We start from the raw sequence: 16,953 nt of genomic DNA on the forward strand, positions 1-16,953 counted from the left end.
TCCGGGACTTTATGTCTCATTATGAATGTGAAAGGGGAGGGGATTATGGAAAATTAATGATTTTAAGGCATAATTACTGACGGCAGGCTTAGCTGTTGAGTGGGACAAAGGATGAACATTCTGTTTACATGACAAATTGAGCAAGTGGGAACCAACAGATAAGACAAGTAGAAGAGTAACCAAAGATATTTAGTCATCGACGGGCTCCTAGCTGTCCTTAGACACTCCAAGTTCAACCTTTTACCTCATCAATACACTCGGTTAACTGCGAGGCCATAAATCTACATCTAAAAAAGGTCATATCAATAATATAGCTCTTTTTACTGGGATACCTACACATTTTAGGTCTGTTTATTTGAGTAAGTGTGAACACTGCTGATTACGTAGTGGACTGAGATCTCTGAAAATGTCCCAATACCCAACCTTGAGGTGTTGGCCACTTAAATGAAAATCAAATTCTGTCATCATTTACTCACCCTCACTTGTTCAGAACCTATTTGTTTCTTTCTTCTGTTGAACACAAAATAAACGTGTGTAGCTGGCACCCACTGACTTTTTTTGTTCCTATTTTGGAAGTGGATGGGTGCCAGCAACTAGTATTTTTAAAATATTTTATTTTTTGTGCTCAACAGAAGAAAGAAACTCATAAAGGCAACATGAATAAATAAATGACAAGGTTTTATTTTATATTTATCCATTTAAGAGCACACGCACTGGACAGTATGTGCACTGGACTGTGACAGGTATGAAAACTGGGTAACCTTCACATATAAAATCCACAATACTGCTTCAGAGTGATATTTTGAGGCTAGGTGTATTTCATTGTTCATTACATCCTAAGGAAAGATGTTAAGGAAAACTTTCTAAATGCCAATCTAATTAGAAATTGCATACCATTTTTACGAAATGTGAGGTGTTGCATATTTTATAATTGATTCAAGGGAATTGACATTTTGTAATGCCATTAATAGGGATCGTTGATCATAAATGTAAATTTGATTTAAATGTACAAAATGTGTAATTAAAGACTTGTAAAAAACTTTACTTGCATTTATACAACACTTAGTGGGTACGATTGGTTAATCAATAGTTCTGCACTAATTTGTGGTCTTGATACCCAAATGTAGGACATTCAAGTGCAAGAGTGGATACTGGGACAGGTCTAGAATGCTCAAACATTTGATTGTGGTTTTTTGTACCTTGTACCTATAGCATAGGTTGTAAAATGGCAGTAAATGCTAAACTTACAAGGATTTTCTTTATTTTTTTATTACCGAGAAACCAGCCACCGTAAAACACTAACTGCAAATATATACAGTAGGTGTGTGTTTCTGTTGTTAATTTAGTACATGAAAGGAACTTTTTTCAGGAATAACTGACCCAAGACATTTTTGATACAAAATATTTAGATCTGAATATATATTTTGGTTTATTTTAATTAATATTGTATTGTTTTCTTAGAATAATAATAATAGTAATAATAATAGATTAATTCAATATTATTGTTACTTTTAATAAAAAAGTGTTCACACAATTTAATGTATTTTAGATTACTTCAGGGAGCTCTCTAATCCTCCAGACAGCAACAATCTTTGCTTGTTTAAAGTAAGAAAAATACCAAAAACCATTGTCAAAACAGTCCATGGGCCTGCATTATGCAGCTGCATTGGCTGGCTTGCCTGTTAAGTTTCAGTTTAGTTTGCACCAATCTTGGGTTTTAGTTTACATGAAGGAAGCTTGCCTTTAATGGTATTTTGAAGCAGCTGAGCTGAGCAACCGTCATTGGTAGCTAAATCCAAGCAGCAACCTCCCGCTCTCCCTCGTGAAGCCAATACGGAAGTAAATGAAACTGCAATTCATCGAAATTCCACTAGTCCTGGCTCCATTATAGAGCAAATTTCTATTGACCTCACTGTTAAAAATGGCCTACTTTACAGCAGAAAAAATGGTGTTTACAGCCTGGTACAAAGAACGATTTTGGTTCATACAGCTAATATTACCCTTCATGACAACTGTGAGGAGGGCGATTTATTTTTTTTTTATAACTCATCCGTTTAGTTTATATTGTTATATTAAGTCTGCAAAATTAAGGGCGTGGCAACTTGAGTGACAGCTAGGTCTCGATCTGATCGCCGTCACTTCACCTCAGCTGATTCTGGGTAATTAGCCGCTTGACTCTGCATATTCATCATATTTTTGTTTTGTTTTATGTGGCTTTACACAGTCAATTGCTTTTTGAAATTATTTCTTACAACTATCAGATAATATGGCATGCTGTGTGTACTTTATTGTGCTCACAAACCATTCAAGTGGCCTCCATTTTAGATGAGTAATATTTTATACTTACATACCATCTCTATAAATGCATTTGTTTTACTTAAGATCATTTATCTTATATAATTTTTCTTTATAACTGTAATGCACTTCAGAATCTGACAGATTGATTAGCTGCAGGCTATAGAATAGTCATTTGAAACATTATCACACAGTTTTAAGCCTGCATTTCATAAATAGCCTTGCATTTACTAACACAAACTATATTTTAAGTGTTTGGTATTTCGGGTTTTTCTCCTGTAGGAAAACGTCATAAGAATAATGCTTATTGGCTCAATGTATTACAATAGTGTTTTTAAAAGTCTAAACGCTTTATTGATATAGTGTACAACCAAGCACATGTGGTCAGAACACAAAAGAGTCGCAGGTAATGAAGTATTAAGCATTTCTCCCAAAGAAAAGCCTATCTAAGTAAAATGCTGGCGTCTGTAGCTCCGCCTCTTTGTCCTTGTTTGAATTGGTGCAAACTAATGCCTCATTCACACTAGCAGCGACTTTGTAGCTGTCTGTCACAGAGAATACAACAGCCTCTGAGCAAGCTGAGAGAGAATCAATTGAGCTCTACGGGTGCTTCTATTGGCTGTCGCTCAAGAAAGTCACTCTTCGTTTGCATAAAGTTGAAAGCATCTCAACTTTTTCGCATTGTTCGACACACCCACCTGGTCGCCAACGGTGGCTGCCGATCACGTAGACAGAGGTCTGCAGAAGTCGTTCAATCTCCGTTGAAATGGACAGTTGCTTGTTGCTTTGCTGCATCGAGATGCTCGTAGTGTGAATAAGGCATATGTCAGCAGCCCAAACGAGCACAGAGCTTGTTATTGGGTGAACTTTAAAACGCATTATCTTTTTTTAACCTTCTTTTAAATTGCGCATGTTTATAATGTTTATGTTCATCCCAGTATTATAAAATAAACATACAATTCAATTTAAATGTAAGAGATATTTTTTAGTTTGTCTAATATTTCACAGACCACTTAAAGGGATAGTTCACATTAAAAAACAACAACATTTCCTCATCATTTACTCACACTCAACTGGTTTTAACTGGTTCTGGTTATTTATAGGGCATTCATTGAAATAGCCTACTCATTGAGGTTACTGAAAGATTTTTTGACATTGTTAAATTTCTTTTGCTATCTATGGAAATGAGGTTACCATATATGGTTCCTCGCCCATTTTAATCCCCCTCTGTTGAACACAAACTAAGATAACCCGATGAACACTGGGAAAAAAACTGCCATACATTAGCCCCTTTCACATAGTGATACTGGTAAATATCGGGAAATTTCCAGAACGACTTTACTGGTAAATTCACAAAAAAAAAATTTCACACAGGCACGGAAGTTCTGGAATTTTTAAGCAAAAGACCATACACATATCCATTCCAAAATACCAGTAAATTCTGACATCATTAACCAGAAATGACCTCTTTACGACTGTGCTTGTATTTGAAAAAAAAGGGTCGGGCTTTTGTTGATAGTTTCACTTTTATTTAAAGCTTTAGCATTCATGCAGCTGCTTTTTCCCCTGAGACATCCAACAGCAGGAGCGCAAACCGCAACTAAATGTTTACACACTTGACGACATTACAAATTCTGTGGATGGATAAGTATTGTGAACAACTTATAGTAACACTTTCGCATGTCGAGATGTACAAAAGATGTACAAAATATGTGTGTGTGCTGGCGCCCACCGGCTGCTTCACATGCAAATGCGTCAAGCAACTGAAGCAAAGCTTGAAGGTAAACAAACAGCGGTTTATCATCAGCATTTTATTGATCATTTTTTACACATTTGGCATTAAGAAGGAACATAGAAACGTTATCTGACTAACATCTAGCAGCTAAATGTGTCTTGTGTATTTTCAAAAAGGGCCAGTTCGGAAAGGTCTGTATGTGTGAAAGGGGCTATTGATGTCCACAGTAGGAACAAAAATTACTCTGGAAGTTGATGGCATTCTTCAGTATAACTTCCTTTGTGTTCAACAGAAAAAAAAATAATAATTTAAACCGGACTGGAACAAGAAGAGGATGAGTAAATAATAACAGAATTTTCATTTTTGGCTGAACTATCCATTTATCATCCCTTTGCAGACCCCAGGGATCCCTATAACTTAGTTTGAAAACCCCTGACACGTGTGCTTCATAATGCACATTTGCCCCAAATAGTTTTGATCAATTTATGATACAAGTCCTTTGTGGCTTATGGAACACCCTGTGGGTTGCACTCATGTACAGTTATGGCCAATTCACACGGGGCATCAGCGTCAAGACTTCCCATTCACTTTGAATGGGTTACATCAAGCATTGCTGAACTTGTGGATCCATCGACGTTGCTTCAGTGGCGTTGCTAGCTGTAGAAGTTGGGAATTTCTTAACTTTTCAAGTGCCAGCAGAATTAATCTGCTTTATGCAAATACCCCAGCACAGACAGTAGCCGATTCCAGACTAATTTCATTGGCTGACGCTGCTATGATGATCACGTCAGCCCCAACTTCAGACACACTATCCGTCAAGCGTTGACACTGAAGCCCAGTGTGAACTGGCGTTAAAGTCAAAATTATTAGTCCTCATGTGATCAGATATTGATCAAATTAGTCTACAGAACAAATCGTTACACAATGACTTGCCTATATTACCAAATTAACCTAGTTAAGCCTTTAAATTGCACGTTAAGTTGAATACTAGTATCTTGAAAAATATCTAGTGAAATATTATGTGCTGTCATAATGACAAAGATAAAAGAAATCCGTTATAAGAAATGAGTTATTAAAACTGTTATGTTTAGAATACATGTTTAGGGGGTCTAATAATTCAAGAGAGCTAATAATTCTGATGTCAACTGTACATTTAGAATGACCAAAATCCCATATAATCACAGTTTCTGCTGAATAAGGCTGACGTAAACGTTGCCAGTTGAACATTAATTTAAGTTATTCACTGTTAATGTAATGAACTCTGCATGCGGTCAATCCATCCGTGATAACTCGAGGGAAACTGACATTACCCATTCGCACGTACAAAACGTTAACAAAACTGACCCCCATTTTGCAGTGTGAATGAAAATGCAAGAGCAGTTTATCCTCAAATCGCATCAGTCTAGAGAAACACCAGCTGCCAGAGCAAATAGCTCAGTGTAGACCCTTGTTCGAAACACACTGTGACAGATCAAGCCAGTTTCTTGCGACCCCTGCCAGTTTGAGAGATGACCTCAAGGTTGAAGGTACAAAGGGGATTTAGCATTCCTTACGCAATCGTGGTGGAGTAACCAAGTGCTAGACATTGCTGGTTAGCTATTATAGTACTGTATATCATGTATATTTTTTCACTGGCGGCGTATAGAACAACTGGCCACTGATTTTAAGCACGGCTTATGTGTGTGCGAGGGATTGCAAACACGTGGGTAAATACTGAGGTGCTCAAGTGTCAAGAATGAATGGGTCAGTGAGTGTGTGTTTACATAACACTTCTACTCATTCATGGTGAGAAATGACAGAACAAAGCACTTTATTACATAATTGAGTTGTTCTTTAACAAAAGTAATTGAAAAAAGCCTTGTTTTTGGGATAACTGGTTATGATTGTTAATAACAGCTGGTGAGAGACTTCAAAGTTCACGATTTTTAAGAGTTTTTACACATTAAACGGTCCAAAAGGTGTTAAAAATGTGAACAGCAAGCACAAATTCATACATGATTATGGTCTCACTTTACAAGTAACCATTACCCCCAAGAGTCAACCATTCTGCACACATTAATGATGATCTTGTTGTTTTAATCATACTTTATAAAGAAGAAATAGCAGCCAAATGCAATAGTGTTTGAGATTGGTTAATTTGTTTTCCGAATATTTGACCCTGGACCACACAACTAGTCTTGAATGTCAATTTGGTTTTGAAATTGAGATTTATATTACCTGAAAGCAGAGTTAGGATAGAACTACACTCACTGGCCACTTTATTTGGTGCACTTGATCAACTGCTTTTTAATGCAAATTTCTAATCAGCAAGTCACATGGCAGCAACTCAATGCGTTTACGCATATAGACATGGTCAAGAGGATCTGCTGCAGTTCAAACCGAGCATCACAAGAAAGGTGATTGTTTTTGTGACTTTGAACATGGCATGGTTGTTGATGCCAGACGGGCTGGTCTGAGTATTTCAGAAACTGCTGATTTACTGGGATTTTCATGCGCAACCACCTCTAGGGTTTACAGAGAATGGTCCGAAAAAGCGAAAATATCCAGTGCACGGCAGTTCTGTGGGCGCAAATGTCTCGTTGATGCCAGAGGTCAGAGGAGAATGTCCAGACTGGTTCGAGGTGATAGAATGGCAACTCAAAGAACCACTTGTTACAACCGAGGTGCCACTCCTGTCAGCTAGGAACAGGAAACTGAGACTAAAATTTGCACAGGCTCACCAAAATTGGACAATAGAAGGTTGGAAAAATGTTGCCTGGTGTAATGAGTCAACAACATGAAAGCATGGATCCATCCTACCTTGTATCAACAGTTTAGGCTGCTGGTGGTAGTGTAATGGTGAAGGGGATATTTTCGTTGCACACTTTGAGCTCATTAGTACCAATTGAGCATTGTTTCAATGCCACAGCCTACCTGAGTATTGTTGCTGACCATGTCCATCCTTTTATGACCACAGTGTACCCATCTTCTGATGGCTACTTCCAGAACGATAACGCAGCATGTCATAAAGCGTGAATCATCTCAGACTGATTTCTTGAACATGACAATGAGTTCACTGTATTCAAATGGCCTCCACAGTCACCATAACTCAATCCAATAAAGCATATTTGGGATGTGGTGGAACGAGAGGTTCCTATCGTGGATGTGCAGCTGACAAATCTGCTGCAACTGCGTGATGCTACCATGTCAATATGGACCAAAATCATAGAGGAATATTTCCAGTACCTTGTTGAATCTATGCCACGAAGGGTTCAAGGCAGAAGGCAAAAGCGGGTTCTAGTAAGGTGTACCTAATAAAGTGGCCGGTGAGTGTATATTTGGTAGCGATTTAAAAATAAAAAATCTGGAATCAGAAAAAAAAATTTAAATACTCAGAAATTCGCCTTTAAAGTTGATGAATTGAAATTCTTAGCAATTGACTTTCCTAATCAAAACTTGAGTTTTGATAGATTTACAGTAGGAAATTTACAAAATATCTTTATAAAAATTGATCTTTACTTAATATTCAAGTGATTTTTGGCATGAAAGAAAAATGAATCATTTTGACCCATAAAATGTATTGGCTATTGCCAAAATATGTACCCGTGCAACATAAGACTGATTTTGTCATTCAGGGTCACATATACAGTATTTAAACATTTCAGAAGGGTAAAAAAACCCTCAAATATAAAATCAAAATCCAATCTGGGCTGTGACGTTTCCTAATATCATTCTCAATATGCAATTTCCCAAAAGCCTATGCAGATCAAGCAAGTTTGTACTCACAATGATTTTGGGAAACAATGATTTTGCTGAACAATGCTGATATAGATGTTACCCGTTGAACATTGATTGAGTTTGTTGAGGTTATTTATTGTTTGTACAGTGAATGACGCAGAACATTGAAGATTGAAGATTGACAGATTGCATTGGTGTTGCCATAGGATGACAAGGCGAAATGGGAAGAGCAGGATTCATGAAATTGGGCAAGTGCGGGTTTATTTAATGTCGTCAGGTGCAGCAAGCTTCTCCAGAGTGGGCTCTACACCCCAGATCTCACGGGCGTACTGGGAGATGGTGCGGTCGCTGGAGAACTTGCCTGAACCGGCGATGTTGAGGATCACCTTCTTGGTCCATTCTTTAGGTTTCTATAAATGGAAATAGAATATCATCAGAGTTTTGAAGATTAAATCATTTCCATTTTTGGGCAATGTAACAAAAACTCACCTTATACAAAGCACTGACTTTCTCTTGGCATTTGATGTAGTCTTCATAGTCAGCAAATACCTTGAACCTGTGGAGAAAGAAGCATGTATGATTTATAAACACTTACCGGAGAGTTTATAAGGTACACCTGTTTATCTGCTGATTAATGCTAATATAGAATCAGCCAATCGTATGACAGGAAATGATTACATTTATACATTAAGTTTGCATGTTCTCCCTGTGTTCACGTGGGTTTTCTCCGGGTGCTCTGGTTTCCCCCTCAGTTCAAAGACATGTGCTATAGGTAAACTGAATAAGCTCAATTGGCTGTAGTGTATGTGTGTGAATGAGTGTGTGGATGTTTCCCAGTGATGGGTTGCAGCTGGAAGGGCATCTGCTGCGTAATACGTATGCTAGTTGGCAGTTCATTCCACTGTGGCGACCCCAGTTTAATAAAGGGACTAAGCCGAAACAAAAATGAATGAATGAACGAACATGGCAAGGTTGTTTCTATCAGACGGGCTGGTCTGAGTGTTTCTGAAACTGCTGATCTACTGGAATTTTCACACACAACCATCTCTAGGGTTTACAGATAAAAGAGAAAATATCCATTGAGCAGTTCTTTGCGGGGAACAGTCTTGCTGACAGCATTCACAAGAGAACGTATAGCCTGGTTAGAGGTGATAGAAAGACAACAGTTACTCTGCAGCAGTGTACAACAGCAGTGCTTAGTTTGTAAATTGCGAGGTCACGGAACAGATCGGGCTAACGTGTGAGGAGGGTGATCGATAAAATGACATGCCAGATCGGATTTTAGAGGTTGTTCCAGCACAAATGAAGCCCTGGTGAACAGTAACTTCTAGAGTAAACAACAATAAAGCATGATTCATCAAACCTTGTATAAATGGTCCTGTTAGCCTTTACAACATTATTAGCAAGATGTCTCATTCTCTTAAAGTGTATGCACACATCATCCCCATTTTTGATTCATGGCTAAAAGAAATGTTTGATTTAATTAGCACTAATACTTCAATAATTACATTAATAATACACTTATTTTTTTTTTTTAAATGTGAATCTTGCCTACAGTCCCAGGGGAGTATTACAGAAAGATTCGTATCTTGTGTTTTTTTGGTTAGCGTTCTAAGAACTTTGAAGTTAGGACAACTGCCGGATTGCCCTAAAGTTAGGTTGTTTCTGTATTATCTCATTATTAGATAAGAATATTAGTAGTATTTTGTATTATTCATTTATTTATCTTCATTCATTTTCTTTTTGGCTTAGTCCCTTTATTAATCTTGGGTCGCCACAGCAGAATGAACTTATCCAGCATATGTTTTATACAGTGGATGCCCTTCCAGCTGCAACCCATCACTGGGAAACACCCATACACACTCATTCACACACACATACACTACGAACAATTTAGCTTACCCAATTTACCTATACCACATGTCTTTGGACTTGTGGGGGAAACCGGAGCACCCGGAGGAAACCCATGCGTACACGAAGAGAACATGCAAACTCCACACAGAAATGCTAACTGACCCAGCCGAGGCTCGAACCAGCGACCTTCTTGCTGTGAGGTGATCATGCTATTGCCCCATTTATTTATCCTATTTTATTGATTTATTTTGTATTAATATTAATTTAGAGGGTTCTGAGGGAGGGAAGTGTTTACTGCGGTAGTGTTAGTAGTAATAACATTCTATGATAATATATAAAATTAATGTTGTAATTTGGTGATTTGATGTTTTTAGCAGAACATTTTATCAAGAAATTTCATAAAGATATTTGAAATAAATAGTTCTAGCTGCTGCTGGTGGTATACGGGTGGCATTACAAACATTTTTAGCACCAAGCATGTTATTTAAACACTGTGGCCTACCTAAATACCATACTGTATTCATCACTTTATGGCTGCACTTCCCTTTTGCAATTGGATAACGTGGTTGCCTGTTATAGTCTATGTGTTTGTTTCTTGTTTCTCAACCTGTCGTGGTGCATCAGCATGTTGATGATGTCCTTGAAGAGGTCTGGCTGTTTTGGGCTGAAGAATCCTCCTGCAATCTGGTCGATGGCCTGCTTCAGCTCTGGAATACGGTTGTAGTACTCGGATGCATTGTATCTACCAGATGAAAAGAAGTCACATCATATATAAGGCATACAAAATGTGAGTTCTTAATTAATTGATGAATCCCAACAAAAAGTACGATAACATGTAAGTTTGTGGAGGAATTCTTACTATTAACTACTTGCTTATTAGCATGATATTACAAGAGTATTGGTTATTTGGAAGTAATAACTGACAATAGGCCCTTGAATTATTAAAAACAATAATGCATTGTTAGGGGCTGTTCACTTATCGTGTCTTTTGCGCGCTCACATCGCTCTCACACTTTTAGAATGTTGCAAGCACAGCGTGAGTCATGTGACTAGAACTAACCAATCAGCTTCGTACGTTGTGTGCAATATACACATGACAGTAATAACGTTAAAGTAATTACCTCAGACATTCGTAGAGCACCCAAACACTGCAGTGCTTATTAATTTTCTCCATAAATAAAACTTGTATCAGAGCTGCAGCAATGGTTTGTAAGTTTGTCATCCTCTAAGAGAACGGTTTATGTTTGCCTAGTAACAACAGATGCCACGGGAGCACAACAGTGCTTTGAAAATAGTGAAGGAAGTGTCACACGCTTTCCACATGCTTTTAGACGCGATATGCGAACGGCACCTTAGTGTGAACTATTTTCTAATGATTCAACAGAGTGGAGTTACTTGTTCTCCTATTACTACAGTTACCACACCTAGACATTGTTCAGATGCTGTATGTCAAGACAGTAACTTAACCCTTATGTGCTGTTTGAGATGTTTTTCTCCACTCTAGGGTGATTTTGAGTCTTAATCTGGCCATAAATTTGCAACCCAGGCTCATTCCGAAAACGCAGTCCCGAGGACGTTTCTGGAGACCGCGAATTATGTAGCCGGAGGTACGTATGGCTGCATTTCATTTTTTAAGCGAACGCTGCGGGGCGGTATGACGCCGTTCCTATTAGCGCTTTTTGTTCCTTTTAGCGCTCTCCGGCTGACCGCTTGCCTCCGTGTGGAGGGCTTTCCCGCCGCAACCAGTTTGTCCGGTTAGCTCGTCCTGTGCGTCGGCGGACTCGAGATGCAAGAGAGGAGCTGACCATGACGACGACGAGCGGGTTCGAGTCCGGGGAAGAGCTGTTCCACAAATCAGGTAAGACTAAAACAGAATCCAAGAAATAAAGCAAAGAGGTTCATAACATGGTGAGAATGTGGTAAAATCCGAAAACGTGGTAAAAAAAAAAAAATCAGACGAGGGCTTTTCTTTTTCCGGACGGCTTTTGTAAATCGTTGGTTGGGTTTAGGGCGGGCGGGTCAATCGGTAAAATTGGTTGGGTTCGGGGGAGGAGGAGGCCCGTCGCCCTGTCAATCATTTAGTCAGTCGGACAGACAGACGTTCGTTTGACAGCAGCCTCGTGTGGGTTCACGCGAGAACAGCGCGGGCGTGAATGGCACTCGCGGGAGATATCCGAGAAGCCAAAAAGGCGCACACAGCGGCCTCTCGCGGATTCTCGAAAATCAAAAACTGCAAAAATACGTACCTCCCGGGACGTATTTCGAGGTCTCCAGAAACGTCCTAGGGCCTACGTTTTCGGCTAGCGGAATGATTTTTTTTTTTTGGTTTTTGCCCAAAATTCTCTGGGCAAATGTACTAAATGTACTTTGTTATGTTAGGGATGAAAATATCCACTGAATTAAACAGCTGTAAAAATGCATTAGATAATTTTTGTTTTTCTTTTTGGCATAAATATGTTAATCAACCTCAGTCCTAATCAAAACTGCTAAATTGTTTGGAAAATTACTCTGTAATTGCCAAATTCATAAATGATGTCACTGATTTGGTGGAAAAGAAACATAAAATGACATATTTTCTATATAAAAAGTAATTGTGGACCAGATTTTATTTACATTTGATCAGTCTTGGACATGTGAAACAACATTGCGTTTGATGCATTGTTTCAAATTTACATTGACATTTTTTCCTTAATTTACTGTTGGTGGCTGTTTTTGCCCCATTGACTTCCATTATAACCACATTTTTTTAATTACAAAACCATGACAGCATATAATCATGCAGATTGTTGGTGGTTTTCCCTGTTGGGAAGAGGTAAAAGGTGGATTTTTTTACCGTTGATTATCAGTTGGCACTATTAACCCTTTAGATTGACCTGTGAAAAAAAGCTTAGTTTCTGGATTTTATATTGAGTATAGCAGCAAATTAAAGTGTGTGTACTGTATGTTGTCTGTGAGAGATTATGCACTTACTTTGATGTGTCTGAGAAACTCAAAATATGTATTACAGCTCTCAGAGCTACATGGAGTAAATAAAAACAAAGACTGTGTATTTATGCACCATCAAATGTAGTTATAATGGAAGTCAATTAGGCAAAAATAGCCACCAACAGTAAATTAGGGAGAAAAAATGAAAATCTAACAGTGCATCAAAGCCAATATTGTTACTAATTATTCATATGTCCAAGACTGTGATAAAGGGGAAAAATTTTTTGAAAATATGTCATTTTGTGTGTTTTTTTCACCAAATCAGTGACATTCATTGTGAACTTGGCAATTAAATAATTAAAATCCAGTAAATTTTATAAACAATTTAGTAGTTTTGATCAGGACTGAGGTTGAATAACAGATTTATGCGATTTTATATATATATATATATATATATATATATATATATATATATATATATATATATATATATATATATATATATATATATATATATATATATATATAATGCATTTTTACAGCAGTTTAATTTAATGGATGTTTTCATCCCGAACATAACAAAAGGGTAGTACAGTTGAACAGTGCACAAGGGTTAAATCATTAAGTGTAGGGATATAGAACTGTAATGTGGTCAAACCTGCCTGGAACTACTTTAGCCATGCAGTTACTTGAGAATACCTGCACCACTTTAGAATGTCCACCAGCCAATCACAGAAAAAACATTCAACAATCCCACAGTATAATACTGAATAACGCCTTATTTCGCATGACCTACCTACACGTATTTGAGGCAAAACTGGTCAATAGCTAGTTAATAGTGTATCTGCTCCTCAAAGTAAAGTGTGACCAATGGCACAATAATATTCCTCTAACCCTTTAGCGTCCATGGCCTCAACATCCTCCACTCTCATGCCGAAGATGAAGAAATTTTCTTCTCCTGCTTCCTCTGCCATCTCTACATTGGCTCCATCCATGGTGCCGATGGTCAGAGCTCCGTTCAGCATGAACTTCATGTTGCCTGTTCCAGAAGCTTCTGTGCCGGCTGTGGAGATCTGCTCGGACAGGTCGGCCGCGGGGATCGCTGAGAGAAAAAGACAACGATGGGGATCGTTTTTCACAATCGCATGACTCGCATTATATAAGGTAGGCTAAAGCACATTCATACCATGTTATAATTATAAGTAGAGCTGCACAATATATTGTTTCAGCATCGCAATGTGCGAGTCTGCAATAGTCATATCGCAGGGATCTGCAATGTAGTTGGGATTATAGTTGATCAGACACTACAGTTAACAACATAGTGGAGTCGTTATATTCGTCATATTTAAAACATAAAGTTTAGTATCTGCATGTGCTTTTAGGACCCGAATTTAAGCCATTTGGGCACAATAAATGAAATGTTTGTAGCTTAAAGATGAATTGTACATTGTATAATTTTACTCAACTAAAACAATACAGTGTTATTATTATCATTATACTGTGCTTATTTCATTTCTGCTTCTGAATGCTGTTTGACTCACCAGAAAATCATAAATCCATGTTTATTTGCATCTTTTCTGTGTTGTATTTAACTTTGCTTGTCATTTTTTAATTAAAAATTTTTTAAATTTTATGCAGATATGCTCCCTCTCATCCCAATTGATCTAAAATGATGAATTCTTTATTAGCTATTCAAGTCGTCTGCTGAAATTGCATTTATATCGCAATACATCTCGCAGTGAATGAAAATATTGCACTGTCAGTTTTGTTCCAATATCATGCAGCCCTAATTATAAGATACGGTAACACTAACAGCTTAATTCACAGTATTAACTACTGGCTACTGCCTATTGTTTAGATATTGGCTGTTTATTAGTACTTATAACCCTAATCTTACCCAATACTTAAGCTCAACAACTACTTTACTATTAATAAGTCACTAATTAGTAGTTTATTGAGCTGATAGGCTTAAACGATGGTTTGTAAACAGCATGAATTGTACATTACAATAAAGACCTGAGATTATAACGTCCCTTTAAAGTGGCAATTGTGTTTAGGCACTGATAGTGTTTGCCATAGAAAAGCACAGCTGTGAAAATCACTGTTAATATTAGATTATAAGGTATTCCCATCTCAAACAAATGGCAATCACACATCGCATTGACACAGAGTAAGTGGTTCCTGAATCAGATATAAAGAGTTATGTGTGGGTAAAATGTTAGATTTATGAAAATGGCAATATGCTGTCTGGAAGCATACAGCTTATGTTTTCTGGTTATTATTATTGTTATTATTAATTGTAAGATTAAGCTTGTAGCAAACAGGGTTAAAACAAAATATTTTTAGTAAGTTTCCACAGAAATATTTCTCATGTTCTTTAAGTTTAACCTAATGTACTAAAACATCAAGACCTAAATTGATCAATTATCAAGAAATTATTATTAATATAATGTATGCAAGATAAAAAATAATAATTCAAATTTAAAAATTAATGTAAGAGACTTCAAATGAAATCACTGGTCACCTTTCTCAGCAAGGGTGACTCTGTAGTTCTCCAGGAAAATGACTTTGAGTCGATCACCCACCACGGGGTCATTGTTGACCACCTCACCGATAGCTGTGATGAGACGAATAATCATTTTAGCCGTGTGGTATCCTGGAGCAGCCTGGGAGGAAGAACGTAATTATCAGACAATTCATAGTACAATAAGGAGTTAAACATCTGAATGCTAATCTGACTGCATTTAAGTCACCTTTCCTCCAATCATAATTGTTCTTGGAGACCATTGCTTGTTAGGCTCTTTCTTGATGCCTGTAAAATTGAAATAATACAAATAAAGTCAACATGTCTCTAAATGTTTAACAGTTTTTCACTCACGTGTCTTTTGGACCATCTTACTTTAATACAAGAATTTATGCATTCCTTAATTTATTCATTATTTGTTTTTTTATTTAATTGTTATTTTTAAAGAAGATATGGTTAATCACAATAGTAAGAATGGGACAAATATTATTTCTATAAAAATATTTTTATATATTTTCTCTTCCAAAGAATATGTAATTTAATATAAATAATCAAAAAAGTTATACAAATATACACAACAGTTCTGTTTGGTTCTCGAATCTGATTGGCTGATAGCCGTGCTATATTCTGCAATAACAGCACTAGTACAGCCTCTTGATGCGTGGCTTATACTTGACGCGTATGCAATTTCGCTTAAGTGTGCGCAGTGAATGTTATGTCATTGCGGTGTCTGCGGAGGTTCGCTTTGGGTCCGCGAGACATTATTTCGACTGGCGGAACACATGACATTTTTTGAGACTAGAGCGAACAGTTTATTTGAGTTGAATAATGAATCATTTTGAAGAGATTTTGTCTGAAACAGGCACGACTATACAGACATCTTTATGATCCTTCCATGTGTGATCATAGGGATAACCAGATGGACAATAATTATTGGCTAGAAATTGCAACAGCAGTGGGAAAGGAGGAAAGTTTTTGTAAAAGTTTGGAAAAACCTGAGGGATAAGTTTGTTAAAGCCAAAACAGATTATTTAATCACAGAATTATGTTTTTTCACTATTCATTTTTAATTTAAGATTATTTAATAGTTACAAAAGTATTATTAAGGAACAAATTATTTATTTGATAACTGAAAAAGAATATTTGAACCTATCGGTTTACAACATATTGATGCCCTGTTTTTTTGGACTTTATTGGTGATAACGGTTTATTCTTTCTGTAATAAAAATTTTTTTTAGAGCAACCCATGTTCTAGTGTCATAAAAATTTTTGAAATTGCGAAAAAGTTATTCCTGTGGTTGAGTTGTTTTCGTTGATTGTATTTCTTGTGCTGTGTTGTATACCCATCCGTGTTTCCCCTTCCAATTATTTTTGTTTTGGTTTGTGTGTTTGTTGATTGTCAATATTGTAAATATATACACGGTAAGAGGCAGTAGGGGTTGGACGCCACTTTTCTTTTTTGTAAATATTTTCACCTGTTTTTGTTAGTCAGGGAGATAGGTGTAGATTTTGTATTTTTATTATTTATTTTATTAGGTGTAGTAAGTTTCATTTGGGTGTTTAGTTAGTGTATTTTTGTTTATTATTTTTCTGTGGGTTCACCCCGAGGTATTTGCCTAGACCAGGGTCGTAATAATAGGTAGCACTGTCCGAGATATGAACAACTGCAAGTGATGCATCAAAGTTTGATTTAAAAAAAATCTTGAATGGTTATAAAAATCTTTAGAATCATTAAAATCATTTATAAAAATAATAAAAATTATTATTTTTAAAATTTGAACGATATTAATGTTATGGCATAGTTCCGGAAACTTCCTATATCTATGGTTATCTGTTACGGTGGGTTTTCTTTTGACCACCCCCTGTCGTTTTAAAGAATATCACAATGGTGAACATGTCAAGT

At 36.9% G+C, this 16,953-nt stretch overlaps 1 protein-coding gene across 1 annotated transcript in view; it reads right to left on the bottom strand.

The window, feature by feature from the left end:
- Nucleotides 1-7,861: 7,861 nt before the first annotated feature.
- The window catches only part of LOC130215013 (glycogen phosphorylase, muscle form-like), a 32,439-nt gene continuing 23,347 nt past the window's right edge, over nt 7,862-16,953 (bottom strand). The window contains exons 15-20 of the mRNA XM_056446904.1: nt 15,280-15,338; nt 15,051-15,192; nt 13,421-13,628; nt 10,209-10,343; nt 8,237-8,303; nt 7,862-8,157 (exon numbers count right to left, since the gene is read on the bottom strand). Of these exons, the coding sequence (XP_056302879.1) occupies nt 8,008-8,157; nt 8,237-8,303; nt 10,209-10,343; nt 13,421-13,628; nt 15,051-15,192; nt 15,280-15,338 (761 nt within the window). The 3' untranslated portion in view covers nt 7,862-8,007. The remainder of the gene's footprint in view (nt 8,158-8,236; nt 8,304-10,208; nt 10,344-13,420; nt 13,629-15,050; nt 15,193-15,279; nt 15,339-16,953) is intronic.

The sequence above is a fragment of the Danio aesculapii genome, chromosome 21, assembly GCF_903798145.1.
Source record: "Danio aesculapii chromosome 21, fDanAes4.1, whole genome shotgun sequence".
NCBI lineage: Eukaryota > Metazoa > Chordata > Actinopteri > Cypriniformes > Danionidae > Danio > Danio aesculapii.